The 26871-nt window shown below is 38.6% G+C and overlaps 1 protein-coding gene across 15 annotated transcripts in view; it reads left to right on the plus strand.

Annotated features, from left to right (window-relative positions):
• Positions 1 to 26871, plus strand: part of MACF1 (microtubule actin crosslinking factor 1) — a 293808-nt gene that overhangs the window by 102263 nt on the left and 164674 nt on the right. For 9 of the 15 annotated variants that reach the window (XM_016157363.2, XM_036232113.1, XM_036232225.1 and 6 more), the window contains exons 2-5: positions 5491 to 5552; positions 15361 to 15450; positions 19161 to 19238; positions 23414 to 23506. In XM_016157363.2, the coding sequence (XP_016012849.2) occupies positions 5491 to 5552; positions 15361 to 15450; positions 19161 to 19238; positions 23414 to 23506 (323 nt within the window). Of the gene's footprint in view, positions 1 to 2408; positions 2491 to 5490; positions 5553 to 15360; positions 15451 to 17066; positions 17163 to 19160; positions 19239 to 23413; positions 23507 to 26871 lie in introns of those variants that run through there. The other 6 variants (XM_036232126.1, XM_036232219.1, XM_036232148.1 and 3 more) reach the window with 2 other exon arrangements.

Here is a 26871-nt window from a genome sequence, read left to right on the forward strand (position 1 = left end):
CCTATCTGACTCTCTATTTCCTTTCTCTGTCAGCTCAGGTATCTCAGTTTTAAATTTCCAGGCGGTTGGTGCTTCTTGAGGTTCTTGAACCACTTGTGATTTTTCTTTAGTCTTTAGGGAAACAAACAAAGGCTCTTTTCTCATTTGCTTTTTTAATAATACATGATGCACTGGGGCCACGTTGTAGGTTATGTTGTAGCTGTCTCCTCACTGTACCCTCAGATGGTAGAAAGAGGGTGAAAGAGCTCTCTGGGGTCCCTTTTATACAGACAGTAATCCCATTCCTGAGGGTTCCAGCCTCATGACCTAATCGTCTCCCAGAGGCCTCCTCTTCTAGTACTATCACATTGGGAGTTAGGATTTCAACATATGGATTTGGGGGAGGGCATAAACATTCAATTCACTACAGGTGGATTATAGCAGGGAAACTTGTTAGAAGTAGGAAAAAGAAGAGTTAAGTTTTTGATAAGTCGAGTTTGAGATGAGCATGGAATTTTTAGGAGGCAAAATATGTATCCAAACTTTTAGGAGACAAGGAGACACAGAGTGGTATTTAGGATAAAGGGCTTAACTGAAGATATGAATTTAGAAATTATCACTGTATAGGCTATAGTTGAAACCATGGGAGTAGATGAAATCAGTCTGGGAGAATGTAAGAGAACAACTATACTTAACTATTTTGTTTGTGCGTGTGTGTGAAAAATTATATTTTGCATGCACCTTTAGATGGGTTGTAACACCCTTCTCCCCAAACCCATCTATGGATCCTTGGATCTATGGATGTCCCAAGAACCTGTAATCTGGAATGAAAAGGAAAAAAAGCTAAGTAAGGATGAGTAAACATTTAAGGGTGGGCAAAACAAAAGGAACTACCAAAGAGGAAGGACAAAAACCAGGGTAGAATGGAGCGTCAGAGTCAAGAGAGAGAATAGGTTTAAAAGATGAAGGAATGATCATCAGTGTCTGCTGGGTTGACAATTAGATGATTATGGGGAATTTGTGAGGCTGGAAGCCAGGTTACCTGGGAGAATAAGAGGTGAGCAAGTGGAGACAGTGAGCATTGTCATCATACTTGTTCAGGAAGCCAAGGGGAAAGGAGAGGGGGAAACTACAAGATATACAAGTTGGGGGATAATTGTTGGATTAAGGTTTCTGGGGAGAAGGGAAGAAGTGGAATTAATATTTTAGGTAGACGGACTTGCTTGGGTCACAGGGATATCTCTGCCAGTAAAATGAAAATAAAGAAAATTAGGGTAGGTATTGATAGCTTGATGGCCTGTAGCGGTTTTAAAGTTGGAAACAAATATTGAATCCTTCTAATTAAGTAACACCCAAGTAATTAATTGGTGCCTCAGTGTATTCAACCTAAGAATTTCCCAGTGAGCAGTTGGGTTCTCCTTTGTCAGTTTATAGCCCTTGGTTGGGCTGAACTTACAAGAAACATCTTTTTCTGTGATTGACTGTTTTCCTCTCATATAAAGGCATCTTCTGAAAATTCTACCTCCAGGAAGATCTTTGCTGGACCTGGAATTAAATTAGGGATTTATGTTTTGGGAGCCAAAGCTTAGACTTATTACTAACTTTGAAAGTCTGGGCTGTTTGGAGCATTCTGAAGGTCTGTGTTGAAGTTGCTCCTTGGCTTCCCTAATGAATTTCCTTGCTAAAATAGATCTTAAACTCCAGGCTCTGCAATATCCTCTTATCCTGATGCTTAAATCAGGAAAGAACTTTCATGTAATTGATGGGGGTGTAACATAGGACCCTAAAAAAAGAATTTTCCAGCTTTGGGGCAAAGTTCTATGAAACCTTTTCTGAGGAACTTATGGCTCAGCTCTGAGCAGGCAAACTGATCTTGGGAAAGACTTATGATCATGTTGCCCTTACAATTATATTCAGAGTAAGTACTTGGACGTCTTTCCCCTCAATTGGAAGTCAGTTTTTTAGCTCGTGGAAGTATGACTGACATGAGATGATCAGGTTTTCCGAATCCATTATCCCCATGAGAGGGTTTGGTAGGTGATGAGCAGAATAACTATGAATAGTAAAATTGAAAAGACTCAATTTGCTAGTTCTTCAGATAAAAGAAATAAGGCAGTGGACTAAAAAAGAAATCACATGAATTCTACCTCTTTAAAATATTGATTAGTTTAAAAGGAAATCTGTTAACTTTTTCTTTTCCATTTATGTGTGCCTTGTTAACCTGTTACGGCGAGTATATGTAACTTTTGTGATAAAAGAAATTCTAAAAAGAAAAATAAGAAAACTTATGACTTTAGAGTAAGAATTTTGTACAACTAGAAACGGACTATATTCTTGGATATAAAGGTAATAAATATAGTGAAGCAGAGTCAGTCTGATATTGGTGAAAATGTGGTGGGCAGAATTTTTAGTTAGCTTTAATTTTGTTTTTCTGTCACGTCTGCATGTCTCAGCACACAGGTGAAGATACTTGTTGGGGTGTTGGGGTTTTAACCTATGGACTTGACTCTTGTAAGTAATTGGTTCTGGTTTCATTCTTTGTGTTTCTTTAGTCAATCTTCTAACCATATATTGGCCAATCAAGTTTTTGTTCTTGTTTTAGGTCTTATTATATAGCGCTTTAGCTGTTAGAAGCTGTGGGAGATACAAAAAAGTAAAGCATGATCTCTTTCCTTAAGGAGTTAATGATCTTATTGGTGATGTAAGAATAATGTATTAAAAGTCAGAGCTTTTGTATAATTATATAAGTGCTGATGGAATGATTAGCATAGTAACTACCATAAAAATTTGGAGAACAAAGAGGCTTTTGAGAAAGGAAAGACTGCTGGAGTAATTTTTCTTAAACACAAATCTGGTCATGTCATTCTCCTATTTAAAATCTTTCAATGCTTCCCCTTACCTTCCCCTTGTCAGTTTCTTGGAGATAAAGTTTGGACTCCTTAGCCTGTCATGAAAAGTCATAATTTGGCCCATGCCATACTATCTAGTTCTAATTTTCACCATGACCTAATACACTGCCTGTCTGTCAACCATCCTTAATCCTGAGCCGATCTTTGAACATAAGCTCCTCCTTCTCTCCATGAATTTGCATTAGGTAAAACTTTGTCCCTTCTCTTTCTGGTCAACTTCAACTCATCTTTTAAGGTTTAATTGGAGCCACTTATCCAGAAACTTTTACTAACTTCCCTTGCTTCCTTCTCCTTCTCCAGTTGGCTTGACCACTTGTGTTATGTTCTTGAGCCCTCTGTGCTTAAAGTCAGTTATAGCATTTATCAGACTATATTAAAGTTATTTTTCTTCTCTGCTAGACTGTCATCTCTTTTAAAAGTAGGGACTGTGAAGACTTTTTGTAACATAGTCTGTTCCAAGCAGCCTAGGTCCTTAAAAAAGATTTATTTAAAGAATAAATAAGTGAATGAATGAGCTGGATTTTAAAGAATAAGCATTTGGAGAGGTGAAAAGGAAGAAAGAAGAGAAAGTGAATAGTATGAGCAACGTGTCAGTGATTTAAATGAGACTATAGTTACAAGCTGATTCACTTTGCACATGATACAGACTTGGAAAGGATGATGTTGGATAACTGAATCAGCATCTAAAAAGATCAAATGATCAACATATATTGGAATGACAGTGGTCAAACCTAGTAAAAATCCTGGTTTCAAATGCTTGCAGAATTCTATCAACTATTATTATAATAGTTCCAAATGAGAGCCAATAGGTAGAATTTATGAAGCAGATTATGACTTAAATTAGTATGTGTTGCTTTATGAGATAGTGACTTCTCTAAGTTTTAAGCATCAGGAATATAATGATGTATACAAGGTTTGGACAGACTTTTCAACTCTGAGCATATGAATTTTTGTTGTTGAGGGATTTGTGTATCAGCAGGGAATTAGATAACTTCCAAGGTTCATTCCAATTCCTAAGTTTTGTAGTCTATAGTAAGAAGAGATCATTGTGCCTTGAAAAGCAGGGAAGGATTCAAGGCTGGAAGGAAGGGTGTGAAGGTAAAACTACTGAATGGTTATAAACTTAGAAAAGTAAGCAGATGTGCATTTACCTGGAAGTAGAGAGGGAGTGTTGGCATTGTTTGGAATGGCCCCTGTGTAGCTTTTACTAGGGAATTAGAATGAAGGGGATAACTGGGCAGTAGGAGAGAAAACCTAACTGAAGTTTATATGAATTACTAGTGAACCAGATTTGTATAATTCTACCACTTTGTTCTGAAATGTTTTCTGACTTGGAGAAGAAATGGATGAGTTAATCAATGTCGATAATTCAGGCTTGGAGGTTGTCATGGTGAACAAAGTAGTAGAATGTTAGGCAGGTGGGAGTCCCTGGGGAATTAGTGAAGGCAGCTTTGAGTTGCTTAACCATATTGTGTGGTATAGACGGGGATAATCTTAGATGCTCTTAATAAATAGGGGAAAATAAGAATGGAGTGATTGAAGATTGAGAATGATTAGGAGGTAAGAGAAATTAATAAAGGTAACTGCCAAATGTATGTTTGAAGAAAGGATATGGCTGCATATGATTAGGAGATGAAGGTCAATGGAGCCAACTAGGCTCCAATAGATACATCATCAGCATATATATATTGAATTAATTTGGAGATCCTCCCAGAGGGTACATGTAGAAATAATAAATGTGAACCAACTTGTCAAGGAAGGTTAAGGTAGATTTGCCATGTGGAGAGGGGTAGGCAATAGGAAATGGTCGATGACTTTTTGAGGATGATTTGAACAAGATGGTATAGGGAATGGCTTGGGCTTCAAACAAATAGAGGAGTAGGGCTGACCAGTATTCTGAAAATGGCACCGAGCAATTGGCAGTTGTGGGAGAAAGTGAGTCCTCTGCAGGATTGAGCCTCTGTGGAGCAGTCATTGTCAAGTCTTGATAGTCATGTTTGTGTCAAAGAGGAGAACAAAGTTGAGAATGAAAGAGTGTTTGCCTACAAAGAAATGGGGGCTCTGTAAGATTTAGGAGAAGGAAGGGGAGGGAGGAGCAGTGCAGTGAGGGAACACTGGGCAGCTTTGAGAGTTTGGCTGGTAATGGCTGGTGAGGAAATTAGAATACGGGAAATACTAGGGTAGGAGAGGGGAGGAGTAGAGCATCGATCAGGCAGAATGGTGTAAGAAGAGTGAGATTTAAGCACTGCAACATGAGTGTCCCAAATGTCGAGGCCACTCCACCCTTTCTGTTGGTAGTATTCACAGCTTTGGCTTTTTGGAGCTTGCTGTATGGAAAGCAGGGAATCGCTCTGCTTCCCAGAGAATTATGATGCTAAGGAGACTTTGCCATAACATGATTTTTGAGGCACATGATTGTGTTATCCTTGAAAGTAACAACAAGGTCATTATGGAAGAGGAAGTTCAGATAGGCCACACCTTCCCACAATAAGATACTGTCTCACAGTTCTGTGGAAATTGTTGCCATGGTCCTGGAGAAACAGGTATGGGAATCTGTTACCCAGGTAATGCTAAGCCAGTGCCTTCTGTGTTTCCTTTACAGATGAACGGGACCGCGTTCAGAAGAAAACATTCACCAAATGGGTCAACAAGCACTTGATGAAGGTAGGAATCCTTCATAGATGCCGCCCTAGCACCTCTGGCTGCTTTTAATCTGGATCTATCAGTTCCTTCTCTCAGATATTTCAGATTGCTTGCTGTGTGTTCAAGATGATGGAGATACATGTGTGGCCTCCCCCCCGCCCCCAATTAAATGATGAACATAGTCATAACAGTATGGAAACTTTTACTGATCAATTTTTTGGTTAGGACAATATGGGGGGAATATTTCATTTTTAATTTAAAACAGAGGAGAAACCAAGGCAGAGACATATTAAAGGCCCACCTAAGGATAAACAGTATGACTAATGTGGCAGTCAGGATTTGAAAACAATACTTTTGGAAATTGTATACACTATGACTCAGCAGTTCCATTTATGAGCATATACCCCCAAGGAAATGAGGACTTATAAAACATATGTACAAGAATATTTATAGCTGCTTTGTTCATAAGAGCCCAAACTGAAATAACTCAAATGTTTATCAAAAGTAGAATGAGTTAATACTGTTATCATTATACAATAGAATAATAGACAGCAGTGAAAAAAAACCTGCATATACAAAAACATGAATGAATCTCATAGACATATTGAGCAAAAAAAGTACCCCGCCCCAGAAAGATTTGAAAACAGCTTTTGAGTTGTCATAAGTACTGCTCTGGGAAAGGTCACCAGTGACCTCTTAATTGCCATATCCAGTAGCCTAGTTTTGTCTTCCTCTTATTTGATTTCTCTGTAGCACTTGATACTGTTGACTAACTTAATACTCCTTAAAGCCTTCACTTATGTTGGTCTCCAAAATACTGCTTTTTCCTGAATTTTCCTCTTCCCTCTCTGAATGCCTTTTCCTACCTCTTTTACTGGCTTTTCTTCCTCTGTCTTAACTCCTCTTCTGTGTTAGTCATGAAGATTGTTTGGTTGCACGGAATGCAAGGAAGCACAAATAGAAAAGGATATAGGCCCATCTCACAGGACCTGATATTTGGATGCATCTGGGCTTTATGAAAACTAAACATTGTGGGGTAGCTACTCTTTTTCTCTTTCTTTGAAGCATTGTAGTCCCTCATTTTTATTTCTTTCTGTATGTCTCCTACATTCATTTCTCTGCATATCTCCCATTGCTTGTATGTGAACTGTTCCTCAAATGGTGATACAAACCCCCACAGCTACATAATTCTAAAGACACAAACACAAACAACTTGATTGGTTGGGGTTTTCTTTTCCTCCACGAGTCAGGTGTCCATCTACAGTTCAGTAAACTATGGCCACAGAAATGGTTGCCTAAATCAGATATGGCTCCCTAGGACCACTTGTTTAATGAGGACTGTAGGTGAGGGTGATTTTCAAACTGTAAGATATGGAAAAGGAAGTAATGACAGAACCTTTTCCTGCATTCTTTCCTAAGCCAAGGTCCTGTATATTTGACAGTGTACTTGACATGTTCATCTGGATGTTACCCAGGCATATCCCATACTCAGCACATCCCAAATTGCTAAATATTTTCACTCATGTACCTTGCTGTCCAAGTTTGGAACCTAGAATCATACTGTATTCTGTCTTGCCTATCATCTCTCCCTTGTCACCAACTCCAGTCAATCACTTCCAACTCAGAAAGAGTTGCATGTGACTTTTCTTCTCCATCCCTATTATTCTTCTCTAGTCCAAGACCTCTTCATCTCTGGCATTGACCATTATAATAGTTTTCTAATAAAGTTTTTTATAATAATGATAATAATAATATTTGTGGTTTATTGAGTGTTTACATCAGACATTCTAAACTAAGTCATTCACATCGATTATCTCATTTAATCCTTCAGTGATTTTTATGCTGTGGATTCTATTAATATTCTCATATTATCTGTGAGGACAGTGGGGTTTAGAGAGAGGTTAAGTAACCTACCTGTTCAAGGTCACAGCACTACAAAGAGGCAGAACTGAAATTTTAGAACTCAGGCGACCTAAAATTTAGAATCTGCGCTCTTCACCTTTTCAGTACTGGCACTGGCTTCTGCCTACCTTTCCAGGTTATAGCATCAAATTCCCTTCATACCGTAAGCTCTTTCTGAATTATGCACCAGGCTATTTTATGATTCTGTATCTTTGCTTTCACTGCTCCCTTCGTGCTCCCCTCCAACTCTGTTCTGCCCGGGTCACACTAACTTAACACCCCCTCAATAAATGTTTTCTTGACTCTCTCATATGAAATTGACAACCCTTTTTTTTTAAACCCCTCCTTGTACTCCTTACATACTTCTGTTATAATACCTGTAGCATTTATCTTTCTGCTGGATTGTAACATGAAGGTAGCTATTCTTTCTTATTTTTTTTTTGTGCGAGGACAAAGAAAGGGGAGGAAAAAACTGCTATTGCCCTCCCATTCTTTCAGTGTGTACCAGTTGCCTCTAGTTTGATGACATGTAACTCTGTCGTAATGCAGAACCCTTTTCAGCTGGTTCTAATTGATTTAGTTTTATTTCCAGGCATTCTCCCTGTGTAGCCTGTTTTGTAGCCACACAAGACAACCCACTGCTCCCTAAACACTATATACTTTCATATCTCTTTGCTTATTCAGTTCTCTCCCCCTAGAATGCACATCCTAGCTTCCCTGTTTGGCCATCATCCACTTACTTACCCTTGAAGGCTCAGGTCCAATATTACCTTCCTAAGACTGACTGACCTCCATCCCTTAGACTAAATTAATTGCACCTTCATCTCTATTCCATACCACTTTGGTGAGATGCCTTGTGTGTTCACACACTTGAGGGCTAGGACTGTATTATGCTACTTTCTCTAGCAAGCACTGCACCAAGGACACAAGAAGTACCCAATAAGTATTTGTTGCTGTGAGTGAATAATATTTTGATAATGCTTTATAGGAAGTCAAGGTATTTTCTCCTTTCAATTTTCACAATTAAGGAAGGTGAGAGTTAGAAGGATGAAAGATCACATAGCCAGTGAAGGATGGAGCTAACGATCAATCATGAGTCTTCTGACCAAAAGTACTTGTTCTTTCTACTGACTACGCCTCCAACTTGCTCTGCTTTTATACCTCGTCTCTAATAATCGGAAGAACTGAATCTATCCAGCCTCGAGCTTGTCCCCCTAAATTTCGTAGTTGAATACAAATCCTCTGGTTCCCTGCTGTTCATTTGTAGCTGATGTTGCCTGTTGGACCTCTGCCTCAGTGCTGAATGATGACAGGAGGCCCAGGGAGAGAGAAACTAGATGAACATATCATAGCATTGTTAGAAATTGGAGGCTAGCCAGAGCTATCTGTCATCTCTTCTCAGACTTCCAGCCTTACTGTTTTCTCATCTTGGGATATTTCAGAGAGAGAGAGAGAGAGAGAGAGAGATTCACTGCTAATCAGAATCATTTCTCTCATACTAAAATTTTTTGAACTTTGGGCTGAGAATTAGGTATTGAGATTTGTTTTTCATAACGCAGGCATCCTTTGCTGTGCTCTCCAAGTACACCCAGATTATTATTGCCGTTGGCAAGTAGAATAATATAAACAAAACAACCAAGATCAAAACAACCAAGTCTCTCCAGTTCTAGATGTAGTTGACCTGGGATCTTTCCGATTCCCAAATATCCATCTATTCCGGAACAAGCAAATTAATTCCTCTTTATTAGTTGAGAACACTGCCGATTCAGTCTTAAAAGAGGTTTGTTAAAGATGTAAGCATATGAATTATATAAATAACCTAATTTAGAATACAAGCCTATAAACCCAAGAATTCTGCTTATATGCCAGGGCCATCAAAAATGAAAAATCTGGGGTTTTAAATGAGATTTTGTTTAAATTATCCTTGCCATATATCTAGGTCCTAGTAGCTGATAAAGTATATGGCCTCAGAGAGAACTTAAGAAAGGGTGAGAGGATGAGACAGAATGGAGAGCTGGAGCTTATAAGAAGGAAGGGAAATGCTTTCTCTTGTCAGTTCCTATTGACTTCAGAAGTTTGTATGTAGAAAGGAAAGGCCAGTATTTAATCTAGCAGATGGAATAGTTTCATTTTTTATTCATGTATGCAATCTAGAAGCCACTAGCCTTCTGGATTTTAGTTAAAAATTACTGACAAATGAGCAAAAGTTTTTAAACTCTAAATTTTTGCTAATGTTCTCAATTTTTCTGTCTGTCTGAGGCCCTCTGGTTGAACACAGGGTAGTAGACAGCTCTGATGATTCCAGGCAGGCACTCCTGTGCAGCCTCTGCTGTAGTCACATGAGGCAGCTCACTGCTCCCTAAACGCTGGGTGTACTTTCACACCTCTGTGCTTATTCATGTCTGTGGGAAAGGTCAGAAGAAGACTAGCAGTGGTGTTTAAGAGATTGACAATGTAGTGCTGGTTAGACACTGAGGAGAGGAGTGTCACCTTTGTTACCAAAGTGTGACTATATGGTGGTTTGTGGCTATCTTCCTAGACCTGAGTTTTGGGGGCTTGATTTGACTCTAAGCATATCTCAACCCCCAGTGAAAGTTTTGGGCCTACATTTAGGCTTAGATTTTCTACTCTCTGTGTGTAAGTGCCTGCCTAATAAGAATAGCTCCCCTTTAAGTATTTTAGAATCATCCTCATCCTCAGAGAATTTTTTTAATCACGGTTGGCTGGTACCACTGTTAGATTTCTCAAAACTTAAGGAATTCTCAAATGGAGAGATGGTAGAATTCTTCTCTGCAAAAAGCCTCACACTTTGCTCCCCTCTCTCTCTCTTACTTCAACAGGGATCCCCAGCTTCCAGTCTTACTCCCTGCATTTGAGTACAGCTCTTCCCCAAGTGAAACGTCTAGGCCAACTATAATCTGATTTTTTTAACATTAGGCTTTTCCTCGAGGATAGATTTGGCCATTAAATCAATATAAGATAACCCTCTCATAGTTTAGAAATCTGTAAATTTGTAAATCCATTTGAAGTTACCAGGCTCACTCTCACTCTCCTTGTACCTTTCAATAAGTGTAGATGAAAGTAATTAACACACTTTTCTCTTTAAAACTTTCTCCTCTGATCTGTTTTTTGCTCTTCAACATAGTTTGAATCAAGGAAATTGAGCTGCTTGTACTTTCTTTTAACAGTCTTAGGAAAGCATTTCTAGATCAGATTTTTTACAGGTGTTAAAGAATACTACATGATAATCCTTAGTTCTTTTGGGAGGGTTTTGGGAGTCCTTTTATAACTTAATAAGGTTAATAATATGTCATTTCACCCTTCAAGCATCAGGAAGCCTGTGAAGGGAAAGAACATTGAACTCAGGAGAGAGTGATCCGACACTTCCCAGCTAAATGGTCTTACACAAGTTGTTTAACTTTTCCAGGCCACACTTCTCCCATATGCAACTGAGTGTTAGAGTTAAGTAATCTTTAAAGTCCTCTGGGCTCAAATTCTGATCCAAGCACTTAAGTGCAATTTATTCCCTTTGCTAGCCACTCAGAAATTGTTTATTTTTTTATAACTTCAAGTCAATCTTTAAAATATTGGGAGAGTAGAGATTTCCTTGGTTTATTAATGCACGGGGGATTGGGGAGGACTGGCCTGGGTTAGGATAGACTCGGCCTCTCAAAATTTGGTTATTCATTACTTTTCCAAAATAGCTTTTTTTTTTTCAGGATTTAATTTCTACATCATATTAATTCACCCATTTAAAGTATATAATTCAGTTTCTTTTAGTATATTCTCAGAGTTGTGCAGCCATTACCACAATCAATTTTAGAACATTTTCATCACCCCCAAAAGAAACCCTGTACTCCTTAGTCATTACCCCTAGCCCTCCTGTATTCTCCCCCACCCCTAGACAACCACTGATCTACTATCTATCTATAGATTTGCCTATTCTAGATATCTTATACAAATGGAATCATCCAATGTGTGGCCCTTTCCTTTGTAACTGGTTTCTTTCACTTAGCATAATGTTTCCAAGGTTCATCCATGTTATAACATGTATCAGTATTTAGTGCAGAATAATATTCCACTATATAGACATATCACATTCTGTTTATCCATTTATTGATTGTTAGATATCTGAGTTATTTTCACTTTGGGGCTGTTATGAACAATGAATATTGCTATGAACATTCATTCATGTATAAATTTTTTTTCTGGACATATTTTCAGTTTTCTTGGGTATACCTGGGAGCAGAACTACTGGGCCACATGGTAACTTCTGTGTAGGGTTTCGAGGACCGGTCAGACTGTTTTCCAAAGCAGCTGCACCATTTTACGTTCCCACCAGCAGTGTATGAGGGTTCCAGTTTCTCTACGTCCCCATCAACACTTATCTGTTCTTTTGATTGTAGCCATCCTAGTGGATGTGAAGTGGTATCTCACTAAAGTTTTGCTTTACATTTTCCTTATGGATTTTCTTAGGGAAAGATGATATTGAGTATCTTTCATGAATTTGTTAGCCATTTGTGTACATTCTTTATGGCACCGACTAATTTTGACAGTGATTTTCACAAGGAGTGCAAACTGTCAAGGACCTGGATAGTTGAAGTTTTTCACTTATCTTATTTGTTGACAGAGTAGCATGATTATTTGTTGGAAAGAAACATACATATTGATGATTCCTGGGCACTCTTGTCTTCATGTACCTTTTGATGCTTAGTCTATGGGACCTTTTCTTAAGAGATTTTGTGGGAAACTTTAGAGTCAGCCTGATCTGTGCAGAAGAGGTAAAGACTTTAGAATGAGGCAGACCTAGATTTGATCGGCCTGGCCATTTACTAGTTGTGTGATTTTAGAATGTTAATTGATTCCTTCAGATGCCATATCTACATCTGAATATTTTCTGACACAGAAGCACTAGTAAATGTTAGCTAATTCTTTATCCTTCTCTAGGCAGAGCTTCAGAAACAGACTATTTATTCTCTGTTGTTAAAAATTCTCCAGGAAAATAAATTTCACTGCATTCCCCTCCTCCATTACCTCTGTCTATATCCCCCTCTGTTGGTTTTCATAGTTATTTGGTTATTATAGTCAGACAAATACTGAGAGATATAATAAGCTAGTTCTCTCAGTTTCTTATAAGGTTGTTGAATTTCGCTATTCACAAGTGTAAAATATACTGGAATTTTTAGGAAGTTTTGGGACCTTGGTGTGAAATTAATTTTACATTTCACAATGCCTTTTTTCTTTTCAGTTCTGTGGTGTTTAGTATTCTATTGATAACATGATCTCACTTGGTCTTCAACCCTACTAGAATTTATTAAAATAATTATTTATTAAAATAATTATTTATTAAAATAATTATTAAAAATAAATCCCTCATTGTTGTCTGTTTTCTTCTTTCACCAAGTATTTAATATTTTCAGACTTTAAAAAAAATCTATCATTTATTTATAATCTGATTTGCATTCCACCACTATCTAGAAAAGTATGCTCACAAAACACTCATATCTGTAGGAAATTTTAAAAATCCCTTTCTTAGCTCTCATCCTCTTTGTCCTGTAGCTTTAGATACTCCTGATGATTATCCCTTCCTTGATTACACTTTCTTGGTTTTTTCCTACCTCCTTCATTGCTTCCCCACCCCCACCTCTTCCTTTGTTGATTGCTTTTCCATTCCTGCTTTCTAAGTTCGGCTTTTCCCTCAGGCTCAGTCCTTAGCACTCTGCTCTTCTTTCTTGCCCCTAACCCAGAAAGCCCAACATTTCCCATGTCTCCAGCTAGCACCTCTATGCATATGACTTCTAAACTTAAGTTCTCAGCTGACCCAAATTGAAGTCTAGTATTTCCAGCTGCTGTAAGAACATTTCGATTTGTCGCTCCTTTGTTGCTGTTTTAAATTCAACATGTTTAAAACTGAATTTATCCAATTCATTTCCTTTTTAACCCTCCTGACTGTTCGTTTCTGTTAGTGGTGCACTGTGGCTGTTCCAGGCCCAAAGCTTGAAACCTTGCACCCACTGGAGGAAAGGGTCTTAAAGTCTTAGAGCCAGCTTATGTGGGCTCACAGAGCCAAATATCACATTTGGGGGAATTTTATGAGCTGATTTGTAAGCACAGCCATTATTGAAAATTAAATTATCTAAATTTACAATTAAATACTATTTAAAGTAAAAGTAACATTACTCTAAACTCATCACTTCATAATTATTTTACTACATGTTATTATTGTCTGTGCTTTTGAAGTTAATTATGTCTGTATCTCTGTGATGAAAATACTATATAATGGTGTGCTACTGTACATGTCTTCCCAACATCACATTCTGTGATATTATATTAGCAGCTTGAAATTGATCATGGTGGGAATATTTACGTCCTAGAAATGAACAATTGGTACAAGTCTGAGCTGGGCATATTATTTTGTTCATTGTCTAGGTTTAAAGTGATAGAGAAAAATGTAGATATTACAGATTAAACTAAAAAGAGTATCATGTCTTTAGTTAGTACATTGTGAATAGCACAGAAAATTGAAGAAATGTTATTTTAGTATTTGAAAGCTGTTATGCAGTTCATCATGAACCATTTTCTCCAATCAGATAATCTACCCATCACCTTGTTCTGTAATACACACATACAAGCATGCATACCTTGCATATTTCTACCTCTGTAACTTGTCTTATATGGCTTTCCCATTTTCTTTCTATCAAAACATTTGATAATCCTTCAAGTGTTTTCTCTTTCAGGAAGTCTTCCCAGATATTTCCAGTCTTTATCTTTTCTGATTTCTTTCCCATTTTGAATGGTAGAATATTACAATTGGAAAGGACTACATTTTAGTTTTCCTTGCAAATGTAGAAATCCCAATATCTCAGCCTCTGCTTGAAAAACTTGCAGTGACTAGAAATTTACTATTTCTGAAAGTAGCCCTTTTTATCATTGTCTAGAAAATTGTGTTGAAATGAATCCCCTTCCTTGTAATTTCTACTAATGTTCTGATTCTGTGTTGTAATTATTACTCAATAAAGCTATCACTGGGCTTGGAATGAGTCAAAAGACCTACCGCCACTTACCTAAGCTATGTGACCTCAACATCTCAGAGCCTCAGCTTCCTCAGTTTCTCTTATAGAATATGGGTAATAAAGCTCACAGGGCAGTTATTTGGATTCCGTAAATAAAATGAGATTATGGTGATTATAAAGCATAGTAGTTAATGGCAAAGACTAGACTCCAAAAGGCCAAAGTGAGACCAGTTTTTCTACTTGTGACCTTGGACAGGTTTCTTAACCGCTTTGTGCCTTGTTTCCTTGTGTAAATAGGAATAATAATGAAACCTGCCTTATAGATGTGACGGATAGATGAGAAAACGTGTATTTAGCACAGTGTTTAACTTTAACCACACATTTTTCCAAAATGAGATTTGTTTTTCTTTAGTTTCAGGTATAAAATTGAAATTATTTTTCCCCAAAAGAAAATAACCTTCAAATTCACTATGAGAACTTGGTAAGACAAGGATTAAATTAGATGTATGCCCATGAAACATGGGGCACCTGACATTTTAGTTTCCTTCCTAGCATTCTGGAAGGCTTTTCTAGCTCCTCTGGACTCATTGTACCACATTTTGGTCCATAGTAATTTCTGAGATATTTCCCGAAGCTTAAGATTCTCCATCTTCTTGTCCATACTTTCTAGAATATTGTTCAGGGTTGGCCAGAATGTGTAATAGATCTGGCTTCAATTTTAAAAACACATGCACTTCCGGTAAGGGTTACCATTTCACGTGTTGTACTACAACCTGAAAGTGTCTGAATTTTATCATTGTTTTTCAGTTTCAAATTTTTTAATTTGTGTTTTACTTTGAACCAGAGATTCTCATGTAAATAATAAAATAATTCAGGATCAAATAAAAAGCATTCTGTTTTACTCTCGTGCACAGGTCCGCAAGCACATCAACGATCTTTACGAAGATCTGCGTGATGGCCATAACCTGATCTCTCTGCTGGAGGTCCTCTCAGGCATCAAACTGGTGAGCTGCTCTCTTATCCTAATGAGTGACCTCACAGGTGTGGCCCTGTTGGTGACATAGAGTTTACAAATGATGTAATTTTATCTTAATATACATTGATGTATCTTATATATTCTCATTATATGATGGATTCAAGTATCAATTATATTCCTTTCACAACTTCATGTTTTCTCCTCACTTGTTCTTTATCTTATCTATAGATGTTAGTGATATTTCAGGAATAGTAGATTCATATTTAAACATTTTTTAATGTCTATTTCTATATAGACTTCTCCCATTTTTCCATTTATTGTGAATTTTTTAATTTTCTGCATTCAACTAAGGACCTGAAGTTTACATATGAAAGCCCAGGTGTTTAGAGTTTTTGTTTGTTTGTTTGTTTCCAATTCATCTTACTTTCTTCCTTCTGTGATTTACTGAGTCTCACAGGTTTGGAGAAATGCTGAAGTTGATACCTGAGCATAGCCCTGGATGCAGTACATTTGGGCTCCTTGGACAATTAATTATGCTTGCCTCCTCTCAAAATATATTAAACATTGCTTGCAGGAAACACCTACATATCTGAGAGCATATCCCTAGTGATTTGGCTTGTCAATTGAGAGTTCTTGATTTGTTTGCAAGATCAAAACAACCTCTCTTGGCGGTCTCATTGTTTCATAATATTTGAGCCTAATGGAAGCAGGTGATCCTGTGCTGTTTCTGTCTGTCTCTAGCAGTTCAGACAACATACTTTTGTGTGGGTTGAATACTGGAAACATCTGCGAGGAAAGAGAACTGAAGAGAGGTGCACAGCTTGAGTAGTCTGGGAAGCTTAGCCCACTCACTGCCTTTGGTGAATTCTTAGTCATTGTTTGTTGTGTTTCTAGAACAGAATTTGGCACATTAGACCTTATTCCTTAAGTAATATTCAGCTTCTTCTAGGATTGGGCTTGGCCTCCTCTGGGCCCTTTGTTTTGGTTTCACATCTTTTTTGCCTTGCAATAGAATTAATTTTCTAATTTTTAATGTCCTCAATTGACAGATGCTTTTATTAGCACAGGCAGCACATGGCGAATTGTAGTTCTTCTCTGGCTCTCATTTATGGATCTCATAAGTAAATGAAATTTAACTTGACTGTGCTGCACTTTACTTTTCACTGCTCACCAAGTGATATTTCATGCAACTTGGCTGGTATATTTGATGAATTTGTAGTGATTTTATATTGGAAAGCGACATTTTTGCTGACATTGCTTGCAAAACAGGTTAAAACCATTTCAACCTTATTTCTTTTCCTAATCTTTGAAAACCTGCAGGTGTATATAGAGCTTGTCATAGGATATTATCTTATCACCAAAAACCATTCAAATATCTCTTTCACAGTTGTTCACATTATCTCTTTATCCCTTAGTTGATTGATAAAAGCAGAGAGGGTAGGTGGCCCTTGGAGAATTGAAGATGTGTTTTAACATAAAATATGTCCAATAAAACCATCTGCTCTGGTTTTGCATGTTTGGAGGTGGGAGGGTATTTTCATATTTATTTTCATATTTTTAAATTTTGCATTCATTTCCTTTTCATTTTTGTGTTGTAAATTTCCTGTTACTCTGTCATGTCTTTGCCTTGGTTGGTGGCCAAAGGAGCCAGCAGGGCTGAAGACCCTCCGTCTGGTGAGCATGCCCTCCTGGCGCCATACAAACAGCGAGGAGCAGGAGGAGGAAGATGATGATGATGTAGTAGGTCCTCCTGGGGATGCCAGCGTCCCAGCTGGCACTGCAGGGCCATCAGAGAGTCTGAAGTTCTCTAGGTCTCCAGTAGCTCAGTTACCAATTGCCTTCTTCCCTGTCCACCTGGGAATTTGGGTCCCAAAGAAAGTGGTTAAAACTAATTGTGCCTCTCACTACTATTAGAGGATCTTGAAGTGGGAATTGTTTTGCTTATCTGCGAATGGTTGGCTCAAAAAGAATAATGGTGTTTGGAGGTGTCAAGTCCCTTTGTGACCTGGAGACCCATAGCTTTCTGGTGGCCTTGCTGTGTTGTGTGAGTCCAAATTGCAGAATTTTGAAAAATTTGACAGCATGACAGTTAATTGCTCATCTAGACTAACTGGTACTCTCTCTCCACCTCTCTAGCTAGCCCCTAGGTTCTCACCGCACACATGTCATTTGTTTTCAAAACAGCCTGCTGTTTGTAAATCACTCACTGCATGGAGATACTCTGCCTTGGTCAATAACATTTCTAGTTGCAATAGAGAACAGAGACTTAACGTGCATGTTCTTAAGGTTATTAATTTTTGGTGTACATAGGAGTAAAGATTAGAGTATGATGGAGGGGCATGTCCTGCTTGCAGGCCCTAAATTATAGCCCCTGATCTTTCTCCAGAAACAGGTATTAAACAGTATTCGCATTCCATGTCATTTTAGTCATCTTTCCACCCCATTGATCGCCTTTCCCATTGCCTGATAATTTTCAGTTTCTTAGGCTCTGTCATTCTCTAAGCCATATTCACAGTAATTTTTTATATATATATTCACAGTAATTTAGCTGAAATGACTGAGAAGTGGTTTTTGCTAAAAAGATTTTTCCTAAACTTTTAACTTAAAAAGTTATCCTGTTGCCCAGAGAGGCCTCAGCATCTGTAGATTATCATAATCTGGGAGTGATGCCTAGAAGTGTTGAGGGGCACCCGGAGAGATCCTTCCACTCTTACCTTTTCCATGTGTTGGGTTACTTTTCTCCCGTTTCAGCCTAGGGGAGAGTTTCCTCTATGCAGGCACTCACAAAAGAGCTGCTTTATATTTTTATCAACTTTTAATTAGTACCAATTTGGCATTTACAGATGAACTGGGTATAATCTAGTCAGAGTGATGCTTTAGCCCCAGTCTTAGGAAAATAAAAGCAATGATGGAAAGTGAGTGGGAGAAAATATTCCAGAGGTAGATAACCATCCCTGCATGTACTCGTTGGGCAGATGACTTCATGCCCTTTTGGATGGATAGTAGTTGAGCTGTAGACAGGGCACGAAAACCACCGGATGCAGATGGGCTTCTCTAGTGTGGCTTGTATGACATTCAGGGTTGAGTGACTGGCAGAAACTACCTTTCTTTGGATTATCATGTTGAACATCCCTATATCATCAAGATTTTGTTTGCTCTGGATAATCCATACTGGGGTAAAAGGTAGCTTTTTTATATTGACACCCATCTTCCTGGAAAATGGGTTTCTTCCTGATTTTGCCTCTTGTTTTGGATTTTTTCACTTGTTTATTGAGCACTCCCTAGTTTAAAATTATCTACCTCTAGCTTAATCTTTTGCCAGGTTTGCAATAAGGTTGACTCTGTTCATTACTGTACAATATGCAATTAAGCCTTTCCACCTTTCCCTTACAGTAGACTTTAACGTAATTTTAGGGGCTATAGAGCCACATTCTTTGTTCCCATTAATCTCACATCCAGAATCAAGTTCTGCCACATATGACTACAGAAGAACCTGTAGAGCTGCGATACTGATTCAGTGGTAGTGGCCGTAACATGCTATGGTCATGGGAATCATGTCGATAAACAAAGCCTTTTGGAGGCCTCAGAGAGCATGGTGAAACACACACAGTTCCTGCCTGGCTTCAACCACGATGAATTCTTTGTGGTCTTTTAGTCCTTGGTATGAGGAGGAAAGTGATCTGCCTGGGTAAATTGCTGTAGCTAAAATGAACATTCCTTCTTTTTTGCTTTTTGCAGCCCCGGGAGAAGGGCAGGATGCGTTTTCATAGGCTGCAGAATGTGCAGATTGCCCTGGACTTCCTAAAGCAGCGACAGGTGAGTGTGTCCATGCATTCCCCATTCTGCCGGGAACTATTGGTGTTGGGTCCCTATTTAAGGTTGTTCTCAGTGCCCCTAGTAAGCTCTTGGTAATTGCTAAATCTGACTGACCCAGTTCTGAGTCTTACTTGCCTAGCAAGCAATTGTTTTATGGCTGGACAAATCATTTGGTGGTCCTTCCTTGGGCTTGTGGCCTACCTGAGAAGGGAGTACCTAACAGAAGAGCTTGATGCTAAGGTTTGAACTGTATGGACCCATCTTAGATGAAGGTCAAAAGGAAGATGAAAGGTAAACCAGCAAAGAAGGTAGGAAAAAGGTATAGCACCCAGGAAAAGGAAAAACCGGAGTGCCATGTTATCACGTTATCATGAAAATTAGATGAGGGAGTGGTGTCACATGAGGTCTGAGGAGAAGCTCTTAGCCGTTAAGCATTGGCGACTTAAGAGAGCAGTTGTAATAGAGAAGAAAAGTGTTTAGAGTATATTGGATCTGGATATAGGAAAGGAAAAAATAAGTTTCTCCTCTCTAGATGAAAGGAAGACAGCAACACATTTTTAGACATAGCAGAAGCCAGTGAAGAAGAAGGCTGAAAATGAGAGTGAGGAGAATTGAGAGACCTAGAGATACCTTAGAGATCTACTAGTCCAGTTTTTTCATTTTATAGCTAAGGAAACTAGATAGGTGAAATGACCTGCCCCAAATTACACAAGTTAGAGCAAAGCTGGGACTTTAACTCAGGTCTCCTGACATGTAGTTTAATGCTTCTTCCACTCTCCATGCTGTTTTCTATGGACCGACCTTCCTCCCATTGCTTCCTGATTGATGCGACCAGGTCCAGGGATTGAGTGATGAGATTCAGAGCACAGCCAGTGTGGTTCTCTTTGAGAAAGAAAATAAAAATGCCTCTTTTCACTTCGTAAATTATATAAATGCCTAACCACTATGCCGTACACCTGAAACTAATATAAAATAAAAAAATAGTGACAGCACCAAGTATTGACAAACATGCAGAATAACTAGATCACAAATATATTGCTTGTGGGAATGTTAAATCATACAGCCACTCTGGAAAACTACTTGTCAGTTTTGTATAAAACTAAACATTCAATTACTAAATAACCCAGCAATTGCACTCTTAGGCACATGTCAGAGAAATGAAAATAGGTTCATATAAAAACCTCTACATGATTTTTCATAGTAGCTTTATTCATAATAGCTCTAAACTGAAAACAGTCCAATCATTCTTCAGTGGGTAAATGGTTCAACAAACTAAAGTACATTCAAACTATAAAACACAACTCAATAATAAAAATGAGTGTACTATTGATAGACAAAACAACTTGGAAATTAATGCTGAGTAAAAAAAAAAAAAAAGCCAACCTCCAAAAACTACATACTATATTTTTTTCAATTTATGTAACATTTCCAAAATGGCAAAATTATAGAAATGGGGGACAGGTTAGTCATTGCAAAGGTTTAAGGCTGGGATAGGGATGAGGGTGGGGAGGAGGTGGGTGAAAGAAATTTCCACTATTCTGAGATACAAGAAGGAAAAAAGGAAAGAAGGAGGGATAAAGATAGTTTGTGGTAGAGAGAAAGACAAGTGAAGGAGTCAGACATTTCATCTGCTTAGAGAGAGCTGTATAGGAAAGATTCGAGATAGTTATAGTTGCTAGGCAACAACATGGGTCAAGATGACATTAAATGGTATGCATATTTTTGGAGTTTGTTTTTGGTCACTCTTATCAGCAATTCTCATTAACTTGGGAAATTCTCTTTCTGTGTGCTCCCACAGCAGTTTACTTCTAGTATAATATTTATTTTTGCTTCTCTGTTTGCTGCAATGCACTATAGGCTCTATGAGGACAGGATAACATGATCTTACTTAACATTTTTATCTTCATCACTTGTCATAATGACTGGTCCATAATCGACACGTCATAAATATTTGTTGAAATAAATTGATAAATGAAAAGTAGTAGAACTGTTGTTGGCTGAAGTGTTTAGGGTGCTGGAAAAAGCAGCACTGAAATGTCTATGTATGGAGTCAGAGGAAACCAGAAGGGGTCTTAATGTGGAAGGTAAGTAGAGAACAGTTGATTGGTTACTATGATAGAATGAAAATGTGGGCAGGTGAGCACAGGAGACTCAGAGAAGGGCAGAGAGCATTTTAGAACAGTTTTTGGTAAAGGTAAGGTAAGGTCCAAGTTGTAGCTGTGGAGGCAGTCAAAGCAGAATAAAAATGAAAGTCATCAGAATTGAGAGGGCAGATGGATTGTGCAGACAGGGTGATATTTGGGTCATTCAGATGGGTGCGAAAATTGCCAATAAAGATGGCAGAAGACGAGGTAGGAAAGAAGAATAGGAGTTAGATGCTGAAGACATCAAGGAAGGGCTAGCAGAGGGTGGAAAGTGGATTGGCCCAGGGAGATGGCCTTCAGAATTAGAGAAAGCTGAAGGAGGGGCGCTGAGGAATATGGACCACGATACTGCCAGCTAATCAGCTGTGGGTTGTTACTGATTAGTGATTACAAACACTTCATTCTGAAACTGGAAGGGCAGCATCTCCCACCCCCAGAAAGTGACTGAGACACAGAAAAGGAAAGAACTTTCCCAGGTGTCTTAAGTCATTCAGGCTGCTGTAACAAAAATTCCATAGACTGGGTAAGTTATAAACAACAGAGATTTCTCACTATTCTGGAGGCTGGGAAGCCTAAGATCAAGGCAGATTCAGTATCTAGTGAGGTCCTGGTTCAGAGATGGCTGTTTAGCTGTGTCCTCACATGATGGAAGGGCTAACGGGTCACTTTTATAAGGGCATTTATCTCATCCTGAGATCTCCACCTCATAACCTAGTCACCCCAAAAGGCCCCGCCTCCAGATATCATTAGATTGGTGTTAGGATTTAACATGTGCCTTTTGGAGGGACACAGATGTTCAGTTCAGTCCATGGTACTGGTCACCCTTAGTGTAAGGAAGAAGTGAGGCTTCTGTTTGATGTCTAAACTAGAGTTCTTAGAGACATGCAGATTTCAGTTCAATTAAAGACATAAAGGGAGGGCAGGGCAGCTTAAAGACAGTTTGCCATAATTGAACGGGAGCTCCCTGAGGGTGTGACAGGAGTTGAAAAGCTCACAGGGGTTGAGGTGGAAGTAGGCTGGGCTTCCCTGGGCCACTCTTGGTTTCAGTACTGGAAGTCCCATGTCCCAGGAAACTCCTTAGTTTCTAGCACACTGGAAGAGTTGATCATTCTAGAGAGGGGAGGGCCTGTGTGTCTGTGCACATTGTGTTGTTGGCTTGAGATTTTAGGAGTAAAGCAGGTGCTATGGGAGTGAGTCATAGGCAGGTGGGGATATCTGCGACAAAGTGGATGGAAATGGAGGGAAAATGGAGACCAGAACAGGCCAAAGATTGATGAGGGAGAAGAGGCATTTTCCCCAGCCCTACCCCTTTACCTTAAAAAAGCAAAAAAGCCAAAAGGGCTATGATGACGTAATAAAAAAGCAACTCATAATGCCATGTGTTTGCAAGGTTGCTTGCTGGAAATGCAAAATGGTACAGTCACGCTGAAAGATAGTTTGGCAGTTTCTCATACAGCTAAACATATACCATATGACCCAGCAATCTTATTCCTAGGAATTTACCTTAGAGAAATGAAAACATATGCTCACACAAAAACCTGTGCAAGAATATGAGTTTTATTCATAATTGCCTCAAGAAACAATGTCCTTCAGTGGGCACATGGGTAAACACAGTGTAGTGTCAATACAGTGGAAGACTACCCATTACTTAAAGGAGCAAACTGTTGAGACATGCACCAGCTTGGACAGGGATCTCAAAGGCATTGTGCTGAGTGGGGGGGGTGTGGAGGGGGGATGCCAGTATCAAAAGATTCCATTTATATGACATTCTGGGAAAAGCAAAACTGGGAATAGATCAGTGGTTGCTGGGAGTTGGTGGGTGCAAGGTTTGACTGCAAAGGGGTAGCACGAGGTCACCGTTTTGGGGCGATGGAACTGTTCTACTATCCCAACTGCAGTGGTAGTTACATGAATCTATACATGTGTTAAAACTCAGAAAAAAATCAATTTAATTGCATATAAATGATGAAAATCTATAAAAATGAAATCAAAGCCACAGCACTCTGAGACCAGCTTTTGTTTGTTTTTCAGGTGAAACTAGTGAATATTCGCAATGATGACATCACAGATGGCAACCCGAAGCTGACCCTGGGCCTGATCTGGACCATTATTTTGCACTTCCAGGTAGGGTCTGTGAAGCTTAGGATCCCTGTTGCTTGGTTTGGACATGGCCTAGAAAGAACTTGAAGTTTTACTGCCTTCCACAGGCACACTGAGCTTTTCTTCTCTGTATTTGGCAGTGAACAAGGGTAAGAGTGGGAGTTGGAAAGGAAGATAAGGATTGGCCTGGAGACAAAGCTGTTGCAGCCTAAACCCAGAACTTCCTAATCATTTTCATGATGAAATGGGATTTTTCACTTGTTTTGCTTGGCCCCGTCATTGGCAGTCTGGTTATTAGAAGTTGGCTCAGCTGAGTCAAAACTAACTCTTTAGGGACTCAGAGTATGAGGGGTGGGAAGAGAGGTTGGTTTTGATGCTTCAGGAGGGTGGAGTGAAGATTTATAATCCTGCTTTGATGTAGACTTTCCTTCATCTTTAATGCTCTTAAAATAAGCCTGGTTAATTGTAGCACTCTCTTTGTCAGTTTGGGCTTCTATAATGAAATACCATAGACTGAGAGGCTTAAAAGACTTTATTTCTCATAGTTCTGGAGGTTAGAAATCTGAGATCAGGATGCCAGCATGGTTGGGTTCTTAGTGAGAGCCCTTTTCCTGGTTATATCCTCATAAGACCTTTCCTTGGTGCGTGCATGCAGAGAAAGAGATCTCATGTCTCTTCGTCTCTTTATAAGGCCATTAATCTCATTATAGGCACTCCATTATCATGACCTCATATAAACCTGATTACCTCCCAGAGACCCTTCCTCCAAATTCCATCACTTTAGGGGTTAGGGCTTCAACATATGAATTTTGAGGGGATACAAACATTTAGTCCATAGCAAGCACCTTAGTAGCTGGGTTTGTATATGTGCTTGTAAGTGCAACCTTGTAGCATTCATCACAACCAAGAACAGTGGCATCTTAGTAGTGTTTACATGGTCACATGGCCTTGTAAGAAGGCAAAGCTTTTCAAGTAAGTATAGCCCTGTTTGTATAAAAAGACAATCTTGAATCACTTTAGCCAAACTAAAAAAGCTATTTCTCAGACAGCTTTCCCATACTCAATTGCTGTAAGAAAGCTGGGCAGGTGGGGAAAGAAGGCTAAGGTAAGAAACATCTCAAGGCGCTGCTGACTCCAGGTACTGAGGCCACTGTCATATCCTAGTTGGGGAGTCAGCGCCACCTGCTGGTTGAAAGCAGAAGAGCGCTGTACCAGAATTCCTAAGGACTAGAGAAAATTCTTAGAGTTTAGGGCTTATTTCTTGAGGCTCTGGTTTGGAGCCAGTGCTGGCAGTTGGCAGCATGGCTAGGCTTAGGAAGAGTGGAGGTAACATGTATTTTTTGGAACCACGGGATGGCCTCAGACATGCTTTGGATATAGGGATAACCAGGAACATGAATTTGGCAAGGTTTTCCTTCCCAGGGTTGGAACAGAAACTTTGTTGACCATTCGTAGGAGACTAGAGTTACCCACCTAGAACTCTTATAAACAGAGGAGGGTTTTTGTTTCTTCAGAGAAACCGTATTTTTGCCACAAACCTGCCCTCACTGTGAATGCCCAATGTTAGTCTTATAGGTATGAGATAAGAGGAATCTGTCTGCTATCTCTGTTTACCCTAACTACAACTGAACCTCTTTAGCAAGAAAACTCTAGGCCTAAGGAACAAGAACTGAACTGATTAATTAAAACATTTCTGGGACTGAGGAGATGGGGGAAATTGGTCTGTTTCCATCCTGAAGAGCTCCATTAGGAAAATGTTTTCTTTCTTTAAAAATTTGTGATGTTATGAAAAATTTCATTTATAAAAGTAGAGAAAATAATATGAAGAGCTACCAGTCATCTAGCTCAATAATTATTAAGTCATAGCCAATATTATTTCTTCTATATCCTGATCCACTCCCCAAACCCCAGTAGGTTAATTTGAAAGAAATCCTAGGCTTTATATACTTTTATCTGTAAGTATTTCAAGGTGTATTTCTGAAAGATACCCTTTTTTCAAGCAAGCCATAATATTTTGACCATACAATTAATAATTTCTTAAAAATCATCGAATATCTGATTAGTGTTCAGATCTCTCCAGTTATCTCATTTTTTAAAATGGTTGATTTGAATCAGAATCCAAAACAAGGTCCACATATTATATTAAATCTCCACCACACTCCTTTTACCCCCTTTACTCCCTCTGCAATTTGTTGAAGTAACCAAATCTTTTATCCTGTAAGGTTTATAAAAATGCCCGTGGCATCTCTGGCATGTTTTCTCACAGCGTCCTCCGTCCTTCTATTGTATTGCCTATAAACTGATAGTTTAGTTCTAGACCTGAGGCTCAATCGTATTCAGGTTCATTAGGGTGGGGCAGGGCAAGGATGGCAATGCTGTGCTGTATACTTTCATTGCTGTATATCAAGAGGCACATAATGTCTGCTGTCTCTCTTTTCATGATGTTAAGATTGATTAATGCGGTCAGGTGTTATCAGCCTGGTTCATCCATTCTACATTCCTTGTTAGCTCTCATCTAATAGTTTTAGTAGCTATTGATCATCATTGCTATTCTATTATTTCCTTAGTTGGCAAAATGGTGATACTCAAATTCTGTAATTCTTTCTTCATAGTTTAGCTAGAGTACTTGTATCAAGAACTTCACAATACCTGGAGAGAAAGCTCCTGCAAGAAAGGCAAGATAAAAAAGATAAATGCACTGTCTTTACCTCTATTTACCAGTTTTCAGAATAATTAGTTGGTTCCTTAAGATTCTCCAAAGGTAACTAATGACAGTTTCTTTGCTGATTTTTTCCCCCTTATTATCACTATGACTCATGGATTTTTTAACAGACTTAAATGTGTTTCAATCACATCAGCTATAATGCTTCCTAATACTTCATATTTGTGTGTGTGTGTGTGTGTGTACTTGTATGTGTGCAATATGTGGACCTTGTTTGGATTCTGATTCAGACCAACCATTTTTCTAAAATGAGATAATTGGGGAAACTCTGGACACTGATCAATTTAAGAAAAATCTGGACATTCAATCAATTTCAGAAATTATTTATATATAGCTTCATTTTTGGCCAATAAGAGCCTTTTCAGGTTGACTCTGAGTCCTTTGGTATGATCCTCATAGTCTTTGATAATTTTTTTTTGTGTGTGATGAGATGTTCCAGACTCTTTTTATTTCCTGTCCTATGCCTAGAATTAGTAATTTCTTCACGGAATTCTAATTCTTTATTGACAGCCTGAGTGCTACTGGTTGATCATTATTTCTAGCTTATTCTGTAGACAGAGCTAACCACTATTTGTATTTTTCTCTTTCAAAAAAATCATGAATTAATACAGATATTTCTAATCAAATTTAGAATTACAGAGCTTTATTAACTTCTTTGACTTTATAT

This window comes from Rousettus aegyptiacus, unplaced genomic scaffold, assembly GCF_014176215.1.
Source record: "Rousettus aegyptiacus isolate mRouAeg1 unplaced genomic scaffold, mRouAeg1.p scaffold_m13_p_1, whole genome shotgun sequence".
NCBI classification, from domain to species: domain Eukaryota; kingdom Metazoa; phylum Chordata; class Mammalia; order Chiroptera; family Pteropodidae; genus Rousettus; species Rousettus aegyptiacus.